This window comes from Phaenicophaeus curvirostris, chromosome 2 (assembly GCF_032191515.1).
Source record: "Phaenicophaeus curvirostris isolate KB17595 chromosome 2, BPBGC_Pcur_1.0, whole genome shotgun sequence".
Taxonomy (NCBI): Eukaryota; Metazoa; Chordata; class Aves; order Cuculiformes; family Cuculidae; genus Phaenicophaeus; species Phaenicophaeus curvirostris.
The window spans coordinates 61,267,013-61,280,790 of record NC_091393.1 but is presented as its reverse complement, the minus strand read 5'-3'; the positions used below and the strand labels follow the sequence as shown (position 1 = coordinate 61,280,790).

Below are 13,778 nucleotides of genomic sequence, written 5' to 3'. Positions count from 1 at the left end.
TGGTAATGACATGCTGTATTGTAAGCTCAAGACTTATAGCAGTTTATGTATGTGTGCAGTGTGACCTCACCATCATTGCTAAAATTTATAATCATCACATCAATTTATAGAAAGCATTACTAAGTGTTAATTATGTTATAAACTGAGTACTTTTTGGACACCCTAGGTCTCAAATTTTCTAATATGTCCATCTGGAGCAACAGATTAATGCAATACTATGTGTTAAGAAGAGGTCACAGCGAGGCTTGTATGTTCTCAGGAGCCATTTTAAAGTTAAGATTAAGAACTGTTTAATTTAAAGGAATCGGAAATTGGTATTATCCAGCAAGCACTTGGGGGTTTTGTTGGTGGAGTTTGTTTCGGGTTTTTTTTGTTAGTTTTGGTTTTTTTAAGGTGAAGAAGCCAAAAGTATCCTAAACATATGGCCATATGCTCTGCATTCATGACATAGTGTTTTGTACGTAGAAATGGGTGAAAGTAATGGTGGTAATGAAAGTCATACCATGGAATATATTGTCTAAGTTACATGCTTTATCCATCAGTGTCACATGCATAGGTTTACCTGAAGTTACAGACAGAGAATATCTAGAGAGGTACAGAGCAGACTTACACAGGTGTGCATAAACAGTGAAGTGGTAGATAGACTGTGGTACTCTTAAATGTTCATGGCATTTTCCATAGTGCTGTTTACGTTAGTTTGGTCTATATTACATTTGGCTCTAAAGTTTAAATGAGCAGGAGAGTAAATCTTAGTCTTTCAAGCAACGTTAATTCATCAAAGTATCACCAGCTTCCTTTTTAGTTTAAGCAACATAATCTACTGCATTACTGAGTTTGATAAGTAATTGACCATATTACTTTGTTCAGTTACAACATTAGCAGTTTTGGGCAGGGTAATGAATCTTTACTTACTGCCAGGCATTGTTTTCTGTGAAATTATTGTTTATGATGTTGTCATGCTACACGTGCACATTTACAGCCAGTTTTATCAGCCCTTCGGTACGTAGTTTCAGGACTTGGGACCTAAATAATCAAATGCAGCTGGGCCGCTGAAAGGATGCTGCATCTCCTTTCCTGAGCGTTTTTAGCCATGTCAAACTGTTTCATTGTACCAGCAACCAGCACCCCTTTGCTCCCATCTTAATATCCTAACTGATATGTAATCTCATTGTGGCTTAGTCTGCAATCTTCAGTGGAAACAAATGCCTATTAGGCCGCAGTGGCTAGCATGATTTTGACTCATGCAGTTTCTGTCCTTTGGTCTGTTGGTGTCAGTTGCTGTTGTATTTGAAAGGATTAGCTCCTTGAGCTACTTCCTCAAAGGTCTGGTGCTTGGCACAGTTCTTCTGTTTTGTTCATGAATTTGAGGTGGAACATACTGGCAAAAGCAGCTAGTTGCCTCCTTTTCTGGTGGAGTAGGAGCTTAGGAGGAAGGAGTTGAAGAATATTTACCTTTTACTTGCAGCATATCTCAGTTTCTTCTTAAGACATTGTGGCCTTGGCCAAGTTTAGATGATTACTAATTGCTCAGTGTTGTACTTGGTACTCTTTGAGGAAATGTCTAATGGAGCGTACAGTGCAGTGCTGTGCCTCTTGCTTGGCAGTGACCCAGATCTTCAGACAGCTGGATTAGGACAGTCACGATTGACTTGGTATTGAAATCTCAATACATTATTTTTAATGAATTTATATGTTTTAAACCCACAAAATACATCTGACTTATTCTAAAATGTTTTTCTTGTCTTTGCTTCTTTAGTACCAGGATACAAATATGCAAGGTGTAGTGTACGAATTGAACAGCTACATAGAACAGCGCCTGGATACAGGAGGAGATAACCAACTACTTCTGTATGAATTGAGCAGCATCATTAAAATAGGTAAGAAGGATAATCAGATGTCTCTGAGCTGTTACTTGGCATCCATACACAGTACATGTTTACACAGGTTAATTAATAAAGACAGGTATTGAGGCTTGGCAGTGTTTTTGGTTTTTTTTCGATGTTGTCTTAGTATGAACTTACTTGCCTTCTGTAGCTCAGTGAATATCTGACTGCACTTAAGGGAGTTTCATCTTTGGTGAGAGTTTTGCATCTAATTGCAAAATCAGAGTCCCGTGTTAAATGAACCAAAGAATAGACTCTTCTAGTTATGATGGTGTTGCAATGTCAATATTGAAAGTAAAAAAAAAAAAAAAAATTACAATAGAGAGAACAAGAATTATCTCTTACCTCTGACTTTTAAAAGTCTGGGATACAGCAACAGACATTCACCTTTACAATTTTAGATGTTTGTCCTAAGTGGAATTGAATCTGTGGTTTCACCTCAGAGGGCTTGTGTGAGTTCGATTTTCCCCTGTGAGTACAATTATTTCTTTTATTATTGCTTTGACAGCTACAAAAGCTGATGGATTTGCACTATATTTCCTGGGAGAATGCAATAATGTAAGTATACTGGATTAAACTGCTGCTTTTCTGTACAGTGACAAGTGCATTTTTCAGTTCCACAATGATATTTTGATTTTATTCTGCCCATCATTTAGCAGGAAATATTACCTGAGTGCTGAATATTAGCTTTTTGTTATCTTTATTTCTGTAAAATAGAAGTTTATTGAACGTAGTGATAATGAAAAAATGTTTCATGCATTTAGATCCTTGGCCTTTTAATTTTTTTAAAGATTCAGCTGTGGTGCTGCTGTTTGTAGCAATTTCACTTGCAATTTAGCCTGTTATTAGTTGTCTATAAGAAACAGAAAACTTTACTTGGATTTACTCTCTGCATAGCCTGTTAGTTTAATCTAGTTAGCCCTTTGATTTATTTTTTTTTAATGCTATCAGGTCTTCTATTAACTGCCAGCTACAACTTGATAGTGAGATAATGTACATTTCAGATGTAGACTTTAGTTAGCTTGAATGAAATTAGTTTCTGATGTAATAATTTGAATAAAAATGGGTTCAATATTTGCTATTTTATTATTTGGCATTTAGAATATGTTGTGTTTTTTATATATCCAGATTACTTTGTACAGTTACCATTATAATACAAGATTCTCAGTTACTTTGGATGGCTACCAAGGAGGAAATGCTGTTTATGCTTCAGCCAATTCCATCAACTTAAAATTTTTCAGAAATTTTATCTTTCATTAATTGAAGAAACAAAATTACTGAAAAATAACTAGACAGGAAAATATTTTTCACTGGTTTTGTTTCCTTACTTTACACAGCCAGTTTTAACAGTTTATATTTGCATATTCCGTTAGCCAGTTTCCTTTGCTCTCTGTGAAATAATTGGATTGAGACAAAGGGAAAGAAGGACATTTTTTAAACAATGTAAACAGGACTGAAGATGTACAAACCTATGGGTGACTTGAGCCTTGCCTGAAAATATTTTTTACTTATTCAAAAAGGTAGTGGCCAATTTGAAGGATGTGGAAGAAGGCCCATATGGAAATTTACTAAAAGAAATGGAAATGGGTTTTGCATTGTTTTCATTTATTCGTTATTTCTAGAATAAAGATACTCAATTTTATTATTCAGAAATTGGGTCTACTCTCAATGACTTCTGGAAGTATGTAAATAGCATGTATTTTTAATAACCATTTCACTGAGGGGTGTAATTTAAGTAACATTGGTCATCCTTTTTGAGTACAATCTTCGGGTCTTACTAGTAGGTGACAGTGTCCACTGTCATAGGTGGGAGGTAATGCAAAGCATCTCTGAAGAGCTTTCTCCTGCTGCCAAAGGCAGGATATTACATGAAGTGCAACAATCCATTCTGAATGCACAGCACTGGAGAGCTTCAGTGGTCGTAACTACATGCCAGCTGAGCGTGTTCATCTCTTAATGCTTTGTAAAAGATAACGATAAAATTAAGTTTACGGTTTGAGATCTAGAGAATTCTTACTGTGGTGACATTTTTCCTATTAGATCAATGTGGTATAATGCAGGGTTCCTCCTGGTCTTCTGAAACCTTAAAAGCCTGGGCTTTTTATGATTTTCTGCTACTCTATTCTAGTCTAGTCTGTTCTATTCTCTTCTATAATAGCCTGTGAGGCGGTTGAATCTATTTGCTTTCCTTCTTTCCTGAAGAAGATTCCAACTAAAACCACACCTTTCCTTTAATAACCGCTGCTATGTAGCTGCATTTCCAAAAATGGAGTATTCTTTATGTAGTTATTATGGGGACTGATCCCAAGTCCTTTGAAGTTAATGTGAGATTTTCCATTCAAATTAATGGGCATTGGGCCAGTCTCATGTTTGTAGTCTTCAAACTAAATGATAATGCATTGGTCTACTTGTAAGAAATTGTTATTGAAAATTAATTTGGATGTCTTTGTCTCTTGAATATTTAATTTAAAGGATGTGTCTAAGTGAGATTAACCATTGTCCAGCAAATACTGGCAATATATTTTTATTTATTGTTAGTAATTATCTTTTTTAAAAGGGAAAAAATTCTGTGTAGTGTAAACGGCAGAAAGGAGCTAATTCTTTAAGCTGAGGTTTAAAAAAAAATGGTAAAACCCCCTATCATTAGCCTAGACAAAGTAGTTGCTGAACACCTATAGCCACATGTTTAAGAATGACTTCTGTGTTTTGGTGGCTTAATTTTTTGATGCTTGCTTTGCGACTTAGGTTACACAAATTCCAGCAAAAGTGGGTTTTTTTTCTTTTTTTCAATTTTAGCATTTGGCCTTTTATTTGTTAGCTTCAGAAATATACATAAATCTGCTTGTATTTATCCATCCAGCAGCCTTGTGTTTCAGAACTAGAGCTGACATAGCAGTTATTTCCACCATACTTTCAAAGAAAAAATTTGTGACTGAATATAGGTTTTCTGGAGTGTGTGTCTGTGTGTTTTAGAGAATTAGATACTGGGTGGGGATTGTGTAAGAATGGAGGAATCCTGTTAATAGGTAGATACCTACTTTCTCCTGAATAGTTTTGTGATGTTCGTTCTGACTATATTCTGTAAGGGAACTTAGAACCAAAACTGAAGCAAAACGTATTAACTGTATTAACTGTCCTTTGTTTCAGTTCCCACTGTAAATATGTAAGGGTATACTGGCGTTTGTTTAAAGAAGTCCAAATTTAAGAATCTTGACATGTGTTAATCTCAACTAAGGAAAGTTCTTGCAATATGAGATTTCCATTACTACCTTTAGCCTAGGTTAAATAGTGAGTTTCTAATTAGGATAGACAATAACTTCCTTTTACATAAATTTCAGCTATTACAAAATGAAAACCAGCAAATGATTACCACATACTGTGTGCTGTTTTTTTCATGATATTGAGAGGGTTGCTATATCATTGCACTTTTTTTCCATAGGTTACTAAGAATTCATTGTAAATCTTTTCTGAAAGTTTTAATATGGGCAGTACTTCTCTTACATGAGAATTATATTAGAACTGAAAGCATATTCTTTTAATGTGAAGAAAAGCTCTCAGTTAGCTGGGTTTTCTTTTTGCCAAATGGATGATAAACCAACCTTTAAAGGAGGACCCTGTTTCAGAAAAAAATCCTGTGAAGTTTAGAGCATAGGTGTGTGTTTGCTAAAATTTTTGTCCATATGTAGTTTCTTTATGGCCTGGTTTTCTTTCTCTGTATTGAAGTACACAAAGCTGTATCTTGACTTGTATTAGAGTTGTATAACAGTTTAAGGACAAGGTAATTTCTGGTTGACATGTCAGGATCCTCACTTGGGTGAATTTGCTTGAAATGGAAGATGTGGCACCAGTTGCAGGTTACAGTGCATTTCTTTATGCAAATATTACTCAGAACTGGCACCAGAATGAGTGTGGCCTGTTCAGATATTTCAGCAGTCTTCAGGCTGTTCAAATTGCTTGGGAGTACTAGCATTCATCCACACTTCTTGCTAAGAGTGGTCTGATAGTGTGATTCTGCTTTTCACATTATTGCCACCAAGCAGGTATCACTTGCATGCTGAACTCTTTCCTTCCCCATAGTGTTGCCTTGTGTATCAGAATCTGGTTTTGCATATGCTATACATATGGTAGAATGCATTCCAAAATACTCAGGTATGAGACCCAATATAGATTCCTCATCAGGGTCAAGTGATCTGAACAGAGCTATACCTGTACTGCCTCTGATTTTTGAAGTTTCTCCTTGTCTAAGAAATTATCCTTGTCCATGGATTAGTGCAGTTATGCAAATAAAATTATTTAGTCTTAAGGTACATAACAGCCATTTTGCAAATGCTGTGTATTGGAGACTGGAAACACTTCCAAATCGAACAGGGATGTTTCACAACTCTACATGAAAGTGCTTGACTTTATTTCAGTTTTCTGGTTTATTCCTTATGGGAATTAATATATAGTTCATAAATCTCATGTTATGACTTTAATTGAATATCATCTTCAAACACGACTTAAAGGATTTACAGAAATCCTCATATTGGATGGTGTGTGTAAATCAACATGCCTAAGTACCGTCCTGACAGGGCATGGATTTAAGCCCATAAGGTGACATCTTTACAAGGCAATAATTCCAAAATAGTTATCACAGCTACAGAGTTTCTAGCATATTATTATATTATCTGATTCCTCAAATGCTTCTTGTTTATAGTCCTTATGTACATAATTCATCTCATGATTGAATTGTGATTCCTATGTATGGAAGTATGACTTCAAATTTAATAGAAATACCCTTAAAGTTGCTTTTACTATGTCTTGTTCAATGTAACTTACTTCTTGAAACTGCAAGCTGTGTTGACAAACTGATCATCCTTACTTCAGATAAAAGTGTCCAATAGCTTTATTGTAAGACATAATTATGTGAGGCCACAAATATGTGCACATACACTGTGCTTCAGGGTGTATCTTAAGTTATGCTAGAATTTCTGATTATACAGAAATTGTTGCAGCTTGGTGTAGAGTGCCACCTAGTGAATTTATGAGATGGGTGATTTGAATCATTAAGAACCAAAGAAAAACATCTACTGCTTGCTAACTGTCTCGGGTTTTTGTGCCAGACTAAGGAATGTTATTTTGAATGTGTACATATCTTCTCTGAAATTTGAGTCTTATAAACATGTTTCCAGGTGAAGCCCTTCTAGCTGCACATCAGTTCAGAAAATGTTGGTCTCTGGACCACTGTATCCATTCTAACATGGTATACGCTTTTCATATATAAAGTAGTAGAAATATGTTGCTTTCTTATTTGCCAATAAACAGTGATACTCAGGAGAAAGGGAAAGCTGTTGAATTATAGTATCCGAGTCAATAAATTGTCAAACTAAAAGATATTAGATAAATAACACTCAAGATATATTTTAGTGAAATTTCTATCTTGTTTCATTTAATATCCAAGTAAATGGGCTTGTGGAATATGGTCATGATGGATTTCCTATAGGTAGGATGCAGAACAGTTTAGAAAAATAGACAGTGATGAGTTTTTGTGGTTCACTGTCAGAATAGGAGGGTATTTTGCATAAATCCTCAAGGATTTGTCCTGAATCTGGTTTTGCTTAGTATACTCATTAATGCATTAGTGAAGGAACTATATACGCTTATTAAATTTGCATTTTACATGAAAATGGGAAGGACTGCAGATGTGTTTGTAGGGATGGATTAGAATTCAAAACAATCTTGTGAATCTGAAGAAACTGGAAACTGTTTCAGTGAGGAATCTCTGTTGGGCAGATGACTTAGAGATAGATTCTGGGATTTGCAATGCATTTAAAGGTAAACGTGAGTCAGCAATATCATTGCTGTAGAAAAAAAAAAAACACTGTTGTCTGTCAGAAGAAGAAATCTAGCCTTCATGTAAAGTGATTTTCCCATTCCTCTGCCCACTGCTAAGGTGTTAGGTGGAATAATCAGTCTAGTTCGAGCATTGCATATTTAAGAAAAAAAAGCTGAAGTGTGTCTAGGAGAGAACAGGGACAATGTTTGAGAGACAAAAGAACTGTTATTTCATAGTCTAAAGAAAACAAAGTTCAGAGGTGGTGATATGCCTGGATAAGGCAGAAAGGAAAGGAATCATCTCTTCTTCATACCTGTGGTGTGTAGGGCAAGAAGCAGTGGGCTTGAACTGGCATTAAGAAAGCTTCCCCAGCTATGGCTATAATGAAGTACTACAGTGTGTTCCTTGTGGAAGCTCACAGATCCTCATCCCTGGAGGTGTTTGAGAACTGTCTGGACAAACATCTTTTCAAAACATACTTAGCTGACCATGCCTTAAAACGGCAGTGGTGGAAGAGAGGCATTTTGACTCTCTTTTCTGTGTCAATGAACTAGTATAACTCTTGTGGCATTTTTCAATTGTGTAAGTCAACTGGAAATGAAAATATTACAACTGCCACAAACTACTACTTGTTTCTACAGCCTGTAAGTAAACAGTCCCTCTCCAGCTTTGCTGTAGCCCCTTCAGATACTGGAAGGTCACTATAAGGTGTCCTGAGAGCCTTCCCTTCTCAAGGCTGAACAACCCCAACTCTCATGATAGCATGATAGTATTGGGCTTCAACTTAGCCAGTTTACAAATCCAATGTTTTTGCCTGCGGATACTTTCTGAATTAGTTCTGTTTGTTTAGTTTTATTGGTCATCATTGCTTGTTATAATGTTCCTGCAAAAAGACTGGCCTTAGGGCACAGCCTTTATACCTTTTTCTCATCAGGCTATGTGGTCTTAGATGTAGGGTGTTACACCCTTTACCAAGAGTAGAAATAAATTGCTGTTTCTGAACAGGAAGGGATTTGAGCAGAAAAGACCATTAAGCTCACTTAATATCAACTTGTTTAATTCCCATTTCTCTTCAGTTTTTTTTTCCAAACATCAAGTTGTGTAGCAATGCTTTAGTATTAAGTCTTTCATTTAATGTCAGTTGTGTATTAAATGATTTTCCATTAAGCATTTTTAGGGCCATTTTTTTTCAGCAAAATTTGCTGTGGAAAAAACTATATCAGGAGCCAGTCACCCTTACCACTAGAACAGTTTGTTAATGGAATGCTTTTCATGTATACGTCAACCATCATTCTAATAATTAAACCTCATTATCCAGATCTTGTTCCTTCAAAGAAATTTTAGAAATACCGGTTTATGATTGGTATTTACTTACTTACTTATAAAGATTATTATAAAAGAAGAAGAAACAACTGAGCAATTTGTGAAATGGCGAGCCATACCTGTTAGCAGTTCAGATCAAGCCCTGGCAAACTTTATGTAGTTATTTAAGTGGTTTCTACCTTTTGTGGGTTGTTATTTCATGTTGTGCTGGATTCCCACAGGCTGTACACCACCAGCCACTAGAAAACTAGTGTTTACACTTGTAGTTCATCTCTTCATCAGAAGAGGTAAAGACTGAGAGACTTTATCAAAGTGAGCAAAGATTTTAAACTAGGACAGAAGGAATAATTTTGAATATTTTGGCCCAGCTGTAACAATCTGTCATGTCACAGAAAACAGGAAAGGAGGAACCTTGTGTATGCTGAGGTTCCAACAAAGTACAGGAGGTTTGTGGTGTCAGACTTCAGCCTAACTGTGTTTAAAGAAAGAAGTCCATCACCACGTGGAGCTTTCCAAAAAGATTCAGACTAGGGAGTTGTAAGATCCTGTGGGCTCCTGGGTGCCAGAATGCATGAACCTGGATCTTCCACAGGATTCACTGTCCAAGCCAGTTTGCTCTTTTGGTAGATTATCAATCCCAGAGTGACTTTCCCATCTTGTTTGCCTTCTCCTTCATTGGCAGATGTATTTATTGCTCTGTCTACACTAGATTACTTAACTTTTGCCAGGAGAGAGACAGTGACATTGTAATGTCAATAAAGAGCTATTCATATTTGTTTCTGATAATGATTTACATTCTCAGTGCAAGTGATTATAGCAGCAAAAGATACTGTGAGCAGTGCACAGGCATCCTGCTGTCTCCTCAACTTCTTTCCTTTTATTGCACTTTGAGTTGTCCGTGTAGTATTTGGGAAATTATGGGAAATTATAGTCAACAGAAAAAGATATATGAGAATAAGTTGTGCTTGAAAATCCACTGGTTCCTAATTTGTATTGTTAATCACTATTCAGTGTTATTACTAGAAGTGTAAACTGTTACTCTGTTTTTGAAGTGAAATATTCAAACCCACCGAAGAAAAGCAAGCAATCTATCCATTTCTTCATTTACTTATGAAACTGTATACAATATATATGATGTCTACATGGGAACATTTCTAATAACCCTTTGAGCTGATGAAGGATGATTGGAATGTGCATTTGCAAATTGAAGGAATGATGGAGTGATTCGTGGCTAGAAGAAAGTAGGCGAACCCCAAATTTTATTATTACTACAGTACTTTTATAAATATTTCCTTAAGCAGAATGAAAAACAGGGAATTAATAGGTGATGTGAAAAAACTTTGTGGTTCTGGGCAATGGTCATTAAGGAGATTCCCTTAAAGCTGTGTTTTTGAGATGCCTCAGAAATTATTTCAGTAACATGCTGTAGTAGAGCACAGCACAGCTTTTTTTGTTCTTACTGCATTTTGTTTGGCTGATTTCGCCACTGATGGATTCAAAAGCTTTACTAACAAAACTCTAATAAAACTCAAGTAATTTCCACATCCTTGATTGCAAATAAATGTTAAAACTAATTCAGATTTCAATTGATTGTATATGGAATGCATCAATAGTCATGAAATTTCATTGTGTATAAACTAATTGTGGAATAGTAGAAGCTTATGGACTAATTGCAGCTTATACACGGTTATGAAAAAGTTAGCCTTTCTTTTTAATAGTGCTGTATGATTGGGATAAGATTATTAATTATTCTGTGGCCTTGGAGATCAAGGGTTGGTTTTTGAGGTCTAGAGGGAGATCTGTTCTAGCACAGTCTTACTGTTATACCTGTTTAAAGGAGGAATAGTGGCAAATTTAGAACCTGCTGGATAGTTTGAAGGGTGTTTTGACCACTGACCCCTTGTGTCATTTCCTATAAGAAGAATGGGATTGCTTCTGCAAAACTCTTTTCATTACTGGAAGTAAAATAAAGTGCACAAACTTTTTTCATTATAGGTATGCATATTTGCAGCAGTACTTCATGGTGGTAGCAACAGACAGGTTTACCAGCCAAAATGATGATTATACAAGGGCATGGGAAAGACTGTGCCAGAAAAAGGAACTTTTGTTAGTAGCACTTAATGTTCTTAACACATTTTTTGGCTATTGAAGATCCAAGAAAGGCCTTTTCTGGAGAAAAATGCATATGTATGAAAGAAGTGAATTCTTTGTTTTCTGGTGAAAGTGGCTGTTTAGGTTTGGCTGTTTCTGAGAAGAGAAAGATTTGTGCATTGTTTTATATTTAGTTGTGGACATGACTCGAGAGCAGTGTGGAAAAGCACATTTTATACGTGTAAATTAAATAACACAATTACTTTGCTAAGCATCGCACACTGCTGTCTTGGCATTAAGAACCAAATATGTCTTAAGAAAAACTAAGAAAGACGATGTGAATCAAAGTGGAGAGATCAACTTTGGACTTCAGTGTCCTGTTAATTTAATTTAACTCATAAGGTAGACTACATAATGCAGAGTTTAAACATTGTGTTTAATCTCCTACATTTTGCAACAGTCTGCAATATGAACCAACTCTTCAGTATTGAACTCATTTTAGTGTTACTGTTCTTACTATATAGAAATACTTTTAAAATAGTATATCTTTCTCCTATACTCACAGATCAAGTATTTGTGAATATATGTATTCCAATATTTCTGTGCCCTTTATATCCAAAATCTTCTACTAGCTGCTTTGATTTTTTTAAAAAAAATATTTTATTTATACCAGAACACTGAAATAATTGTGAACTGTGATTTCTTCAGTTTTATTGGAATCATGTACCTTTTTTGAGATTATGGGGTGCTTTTCTTTGTATCTGTTATGTAAAATTCTCTTTTTCAGTCTATTTTAAGTGAATGTAAAAACATGAAACTGAAGCTTGTGAAGGCAAGTAACTGTGATACTCATTTAAAAATTATATGTATATCTTTTTTTTCTGTTTATAAGAAAGTAGGAATGAATAGGAATTTTTATTTTGGTAAGTTGAGCAGGCTTTTTCTGGTGGATTCAATGTACCGCTTCTATGTCTTTTGTTTGAGTTTTGTGTGTGTGTCTTTTTATAGCATGTTGTTGTAATTCATATGGAGAATAAACATTCTGAATTTTCCATTGTCTTTCACTGCTAAAGACCACTCTTTAAAGAAGCTGTGACTGTAAATGGTTTTGAAGAATAAGGTGGAAGTTTGGGATCAGAATAAATAGAAAAAGTGAAGATTTCATGCATTTGTGCCATAATGCAAGACCTTATCGCTCTCTGCAGCTACCTGAAAGGAGGCTGTAGAGAGGAGGGAGCTGGCCTCTTCTCCCGTGTGACAGGGGACAGGACAAGGGCGAATGGCCTCAAGTTGTGCCAGGGGAGCTTAAGGCTGGATATCAGAAAAAAATTTTTAACAGAAAAGGTCATCAGGCACTGGAACAGGCTGCCCAGGGAGGTGGTTGAGTCACCATCCCTGGAGGTGTTTAAAAGACGGGTAGACAAGGTGCTAAGGGACATGGTTTAGTGGAAGGTAGGAATGGTTGGACTCAATGATCTAAGAGGTCTTTTCCAACCTAGTGATTCTATGATTCTACATGAAAATGGAGTAAATACTGGGCACGCTCAGTGGAGCTTCTCCAAGTATCTTTCTTTCCAATTGTGTGAGATGTAAGAAATACACTGAGATGGCTTGTCAGAGCTAAATTTCTACATGGCAGCTCTTTTTTCTCTTTTAAGGTAGTTTAATTCTCATCTGTACCGCAATATTAACAAATGAATAAGTAGATTGTCTTCATTGTCTTGCTGAACTTTTTGAGACTGCCTGATGTTCTGCTTAAGAATAGGACACATACTTAGTTACTGGTTTTGTCAGAACCTTGAGTCATTTTCTTTTGAACTTACTAAATGCCCTGACCACTGAACTACTGATTCTTCTTGAATAGACTTAACTCTGGTTTTGGCTGTGAATGCCATGCTCTGACCATTTGTTTTTCCTTCAGCATAAAGTTCAACCTTCTCCTTTAAAAATGCTGTTAATCCTACCTGTGGTGCATTATATTGCATCTTCTTAGTTTCTTAACAGTCCTGTATGTTCTTTTTTGGAATTGTTTAATATATTTTATAATGTGCCTTGCATGTTTGCAGACTGATGAAGGGATAATTATTTTCTGCAGCTGACAGTAGATACTAAATTTTCATGTGAAAATTGTACCTTTAGTGTTCTGTGCTAGAAAACAGTCGCTGTTTAATTTTCCTGGTCTCACAGAGCCCCGACTGGTAACTATCAATCTCTGAAGTTGATCTCCTTTCTTTAACCCTGAGGTTTTTTTTGTTTTGTGATCCGTTTGGCTTGCTCTAGCTCTAAGTCGCAGTGCAAGGCATTGTGTTGGCTATGTGGTAAGCTATGAAGTTTGTACTCAAATTGTAATTGGACCCTCAGCCAAAATAACCATATTAATACAAAATTTTTATTGTAATTTCCATCTATAAAATGAGGATAGCACCCCTACCCAACTGACAGGGGAGTTATAATAATGTATAGTTGGAGATTGTGAAGTACTCAGATGTTACAGTGATCCTGACTACACAGGTCTAGAAAAACAACATAAGAGAAATGCCATTGATTCATAATGCCTAGACTTAACTTAATTTCTTTACTGAATTAGGCCAATGGATTTTTTCATAGATTTTCTGTTAGGTTTTTTTGCTGCGAGGAAACCTCCTGCAGGGGACATTTCGGCTTGA

General features: G+C 35.9%; 1 protein-coding gene across 3 annotated transcripts in view; it reads left to right on the top strand.

The window, feature by feature from the left end:
- The window catches only part of PDE10A (phosphodiesterase 10A), a 786,455-nt gene that overhangs the window by 302,671 nt on the left and 470,006 nt on the right, over positions 1-13,778 (top strand). For all 3 annotated transcript variants that reach the window (XR_011337005.1, XM_069852238.1, XM_069852239.1), the window contains exons 4-5: positions 1,757-1,877; positions 2,392-2,441. Coding sequence is in view for 2 of the 3 variants with exons in the window: in XM_069852238.1 (XP_069708339.1) it covers positions 1,757-1,877; positions 2,392-2,441 (171 nt within the window). In the remaining variant the exon portion in view is untranslated. The remainder of the gene's footprint in view (positions 1-1,756; positions 1,878-2,391; positions 2,442-13,778) is intronic.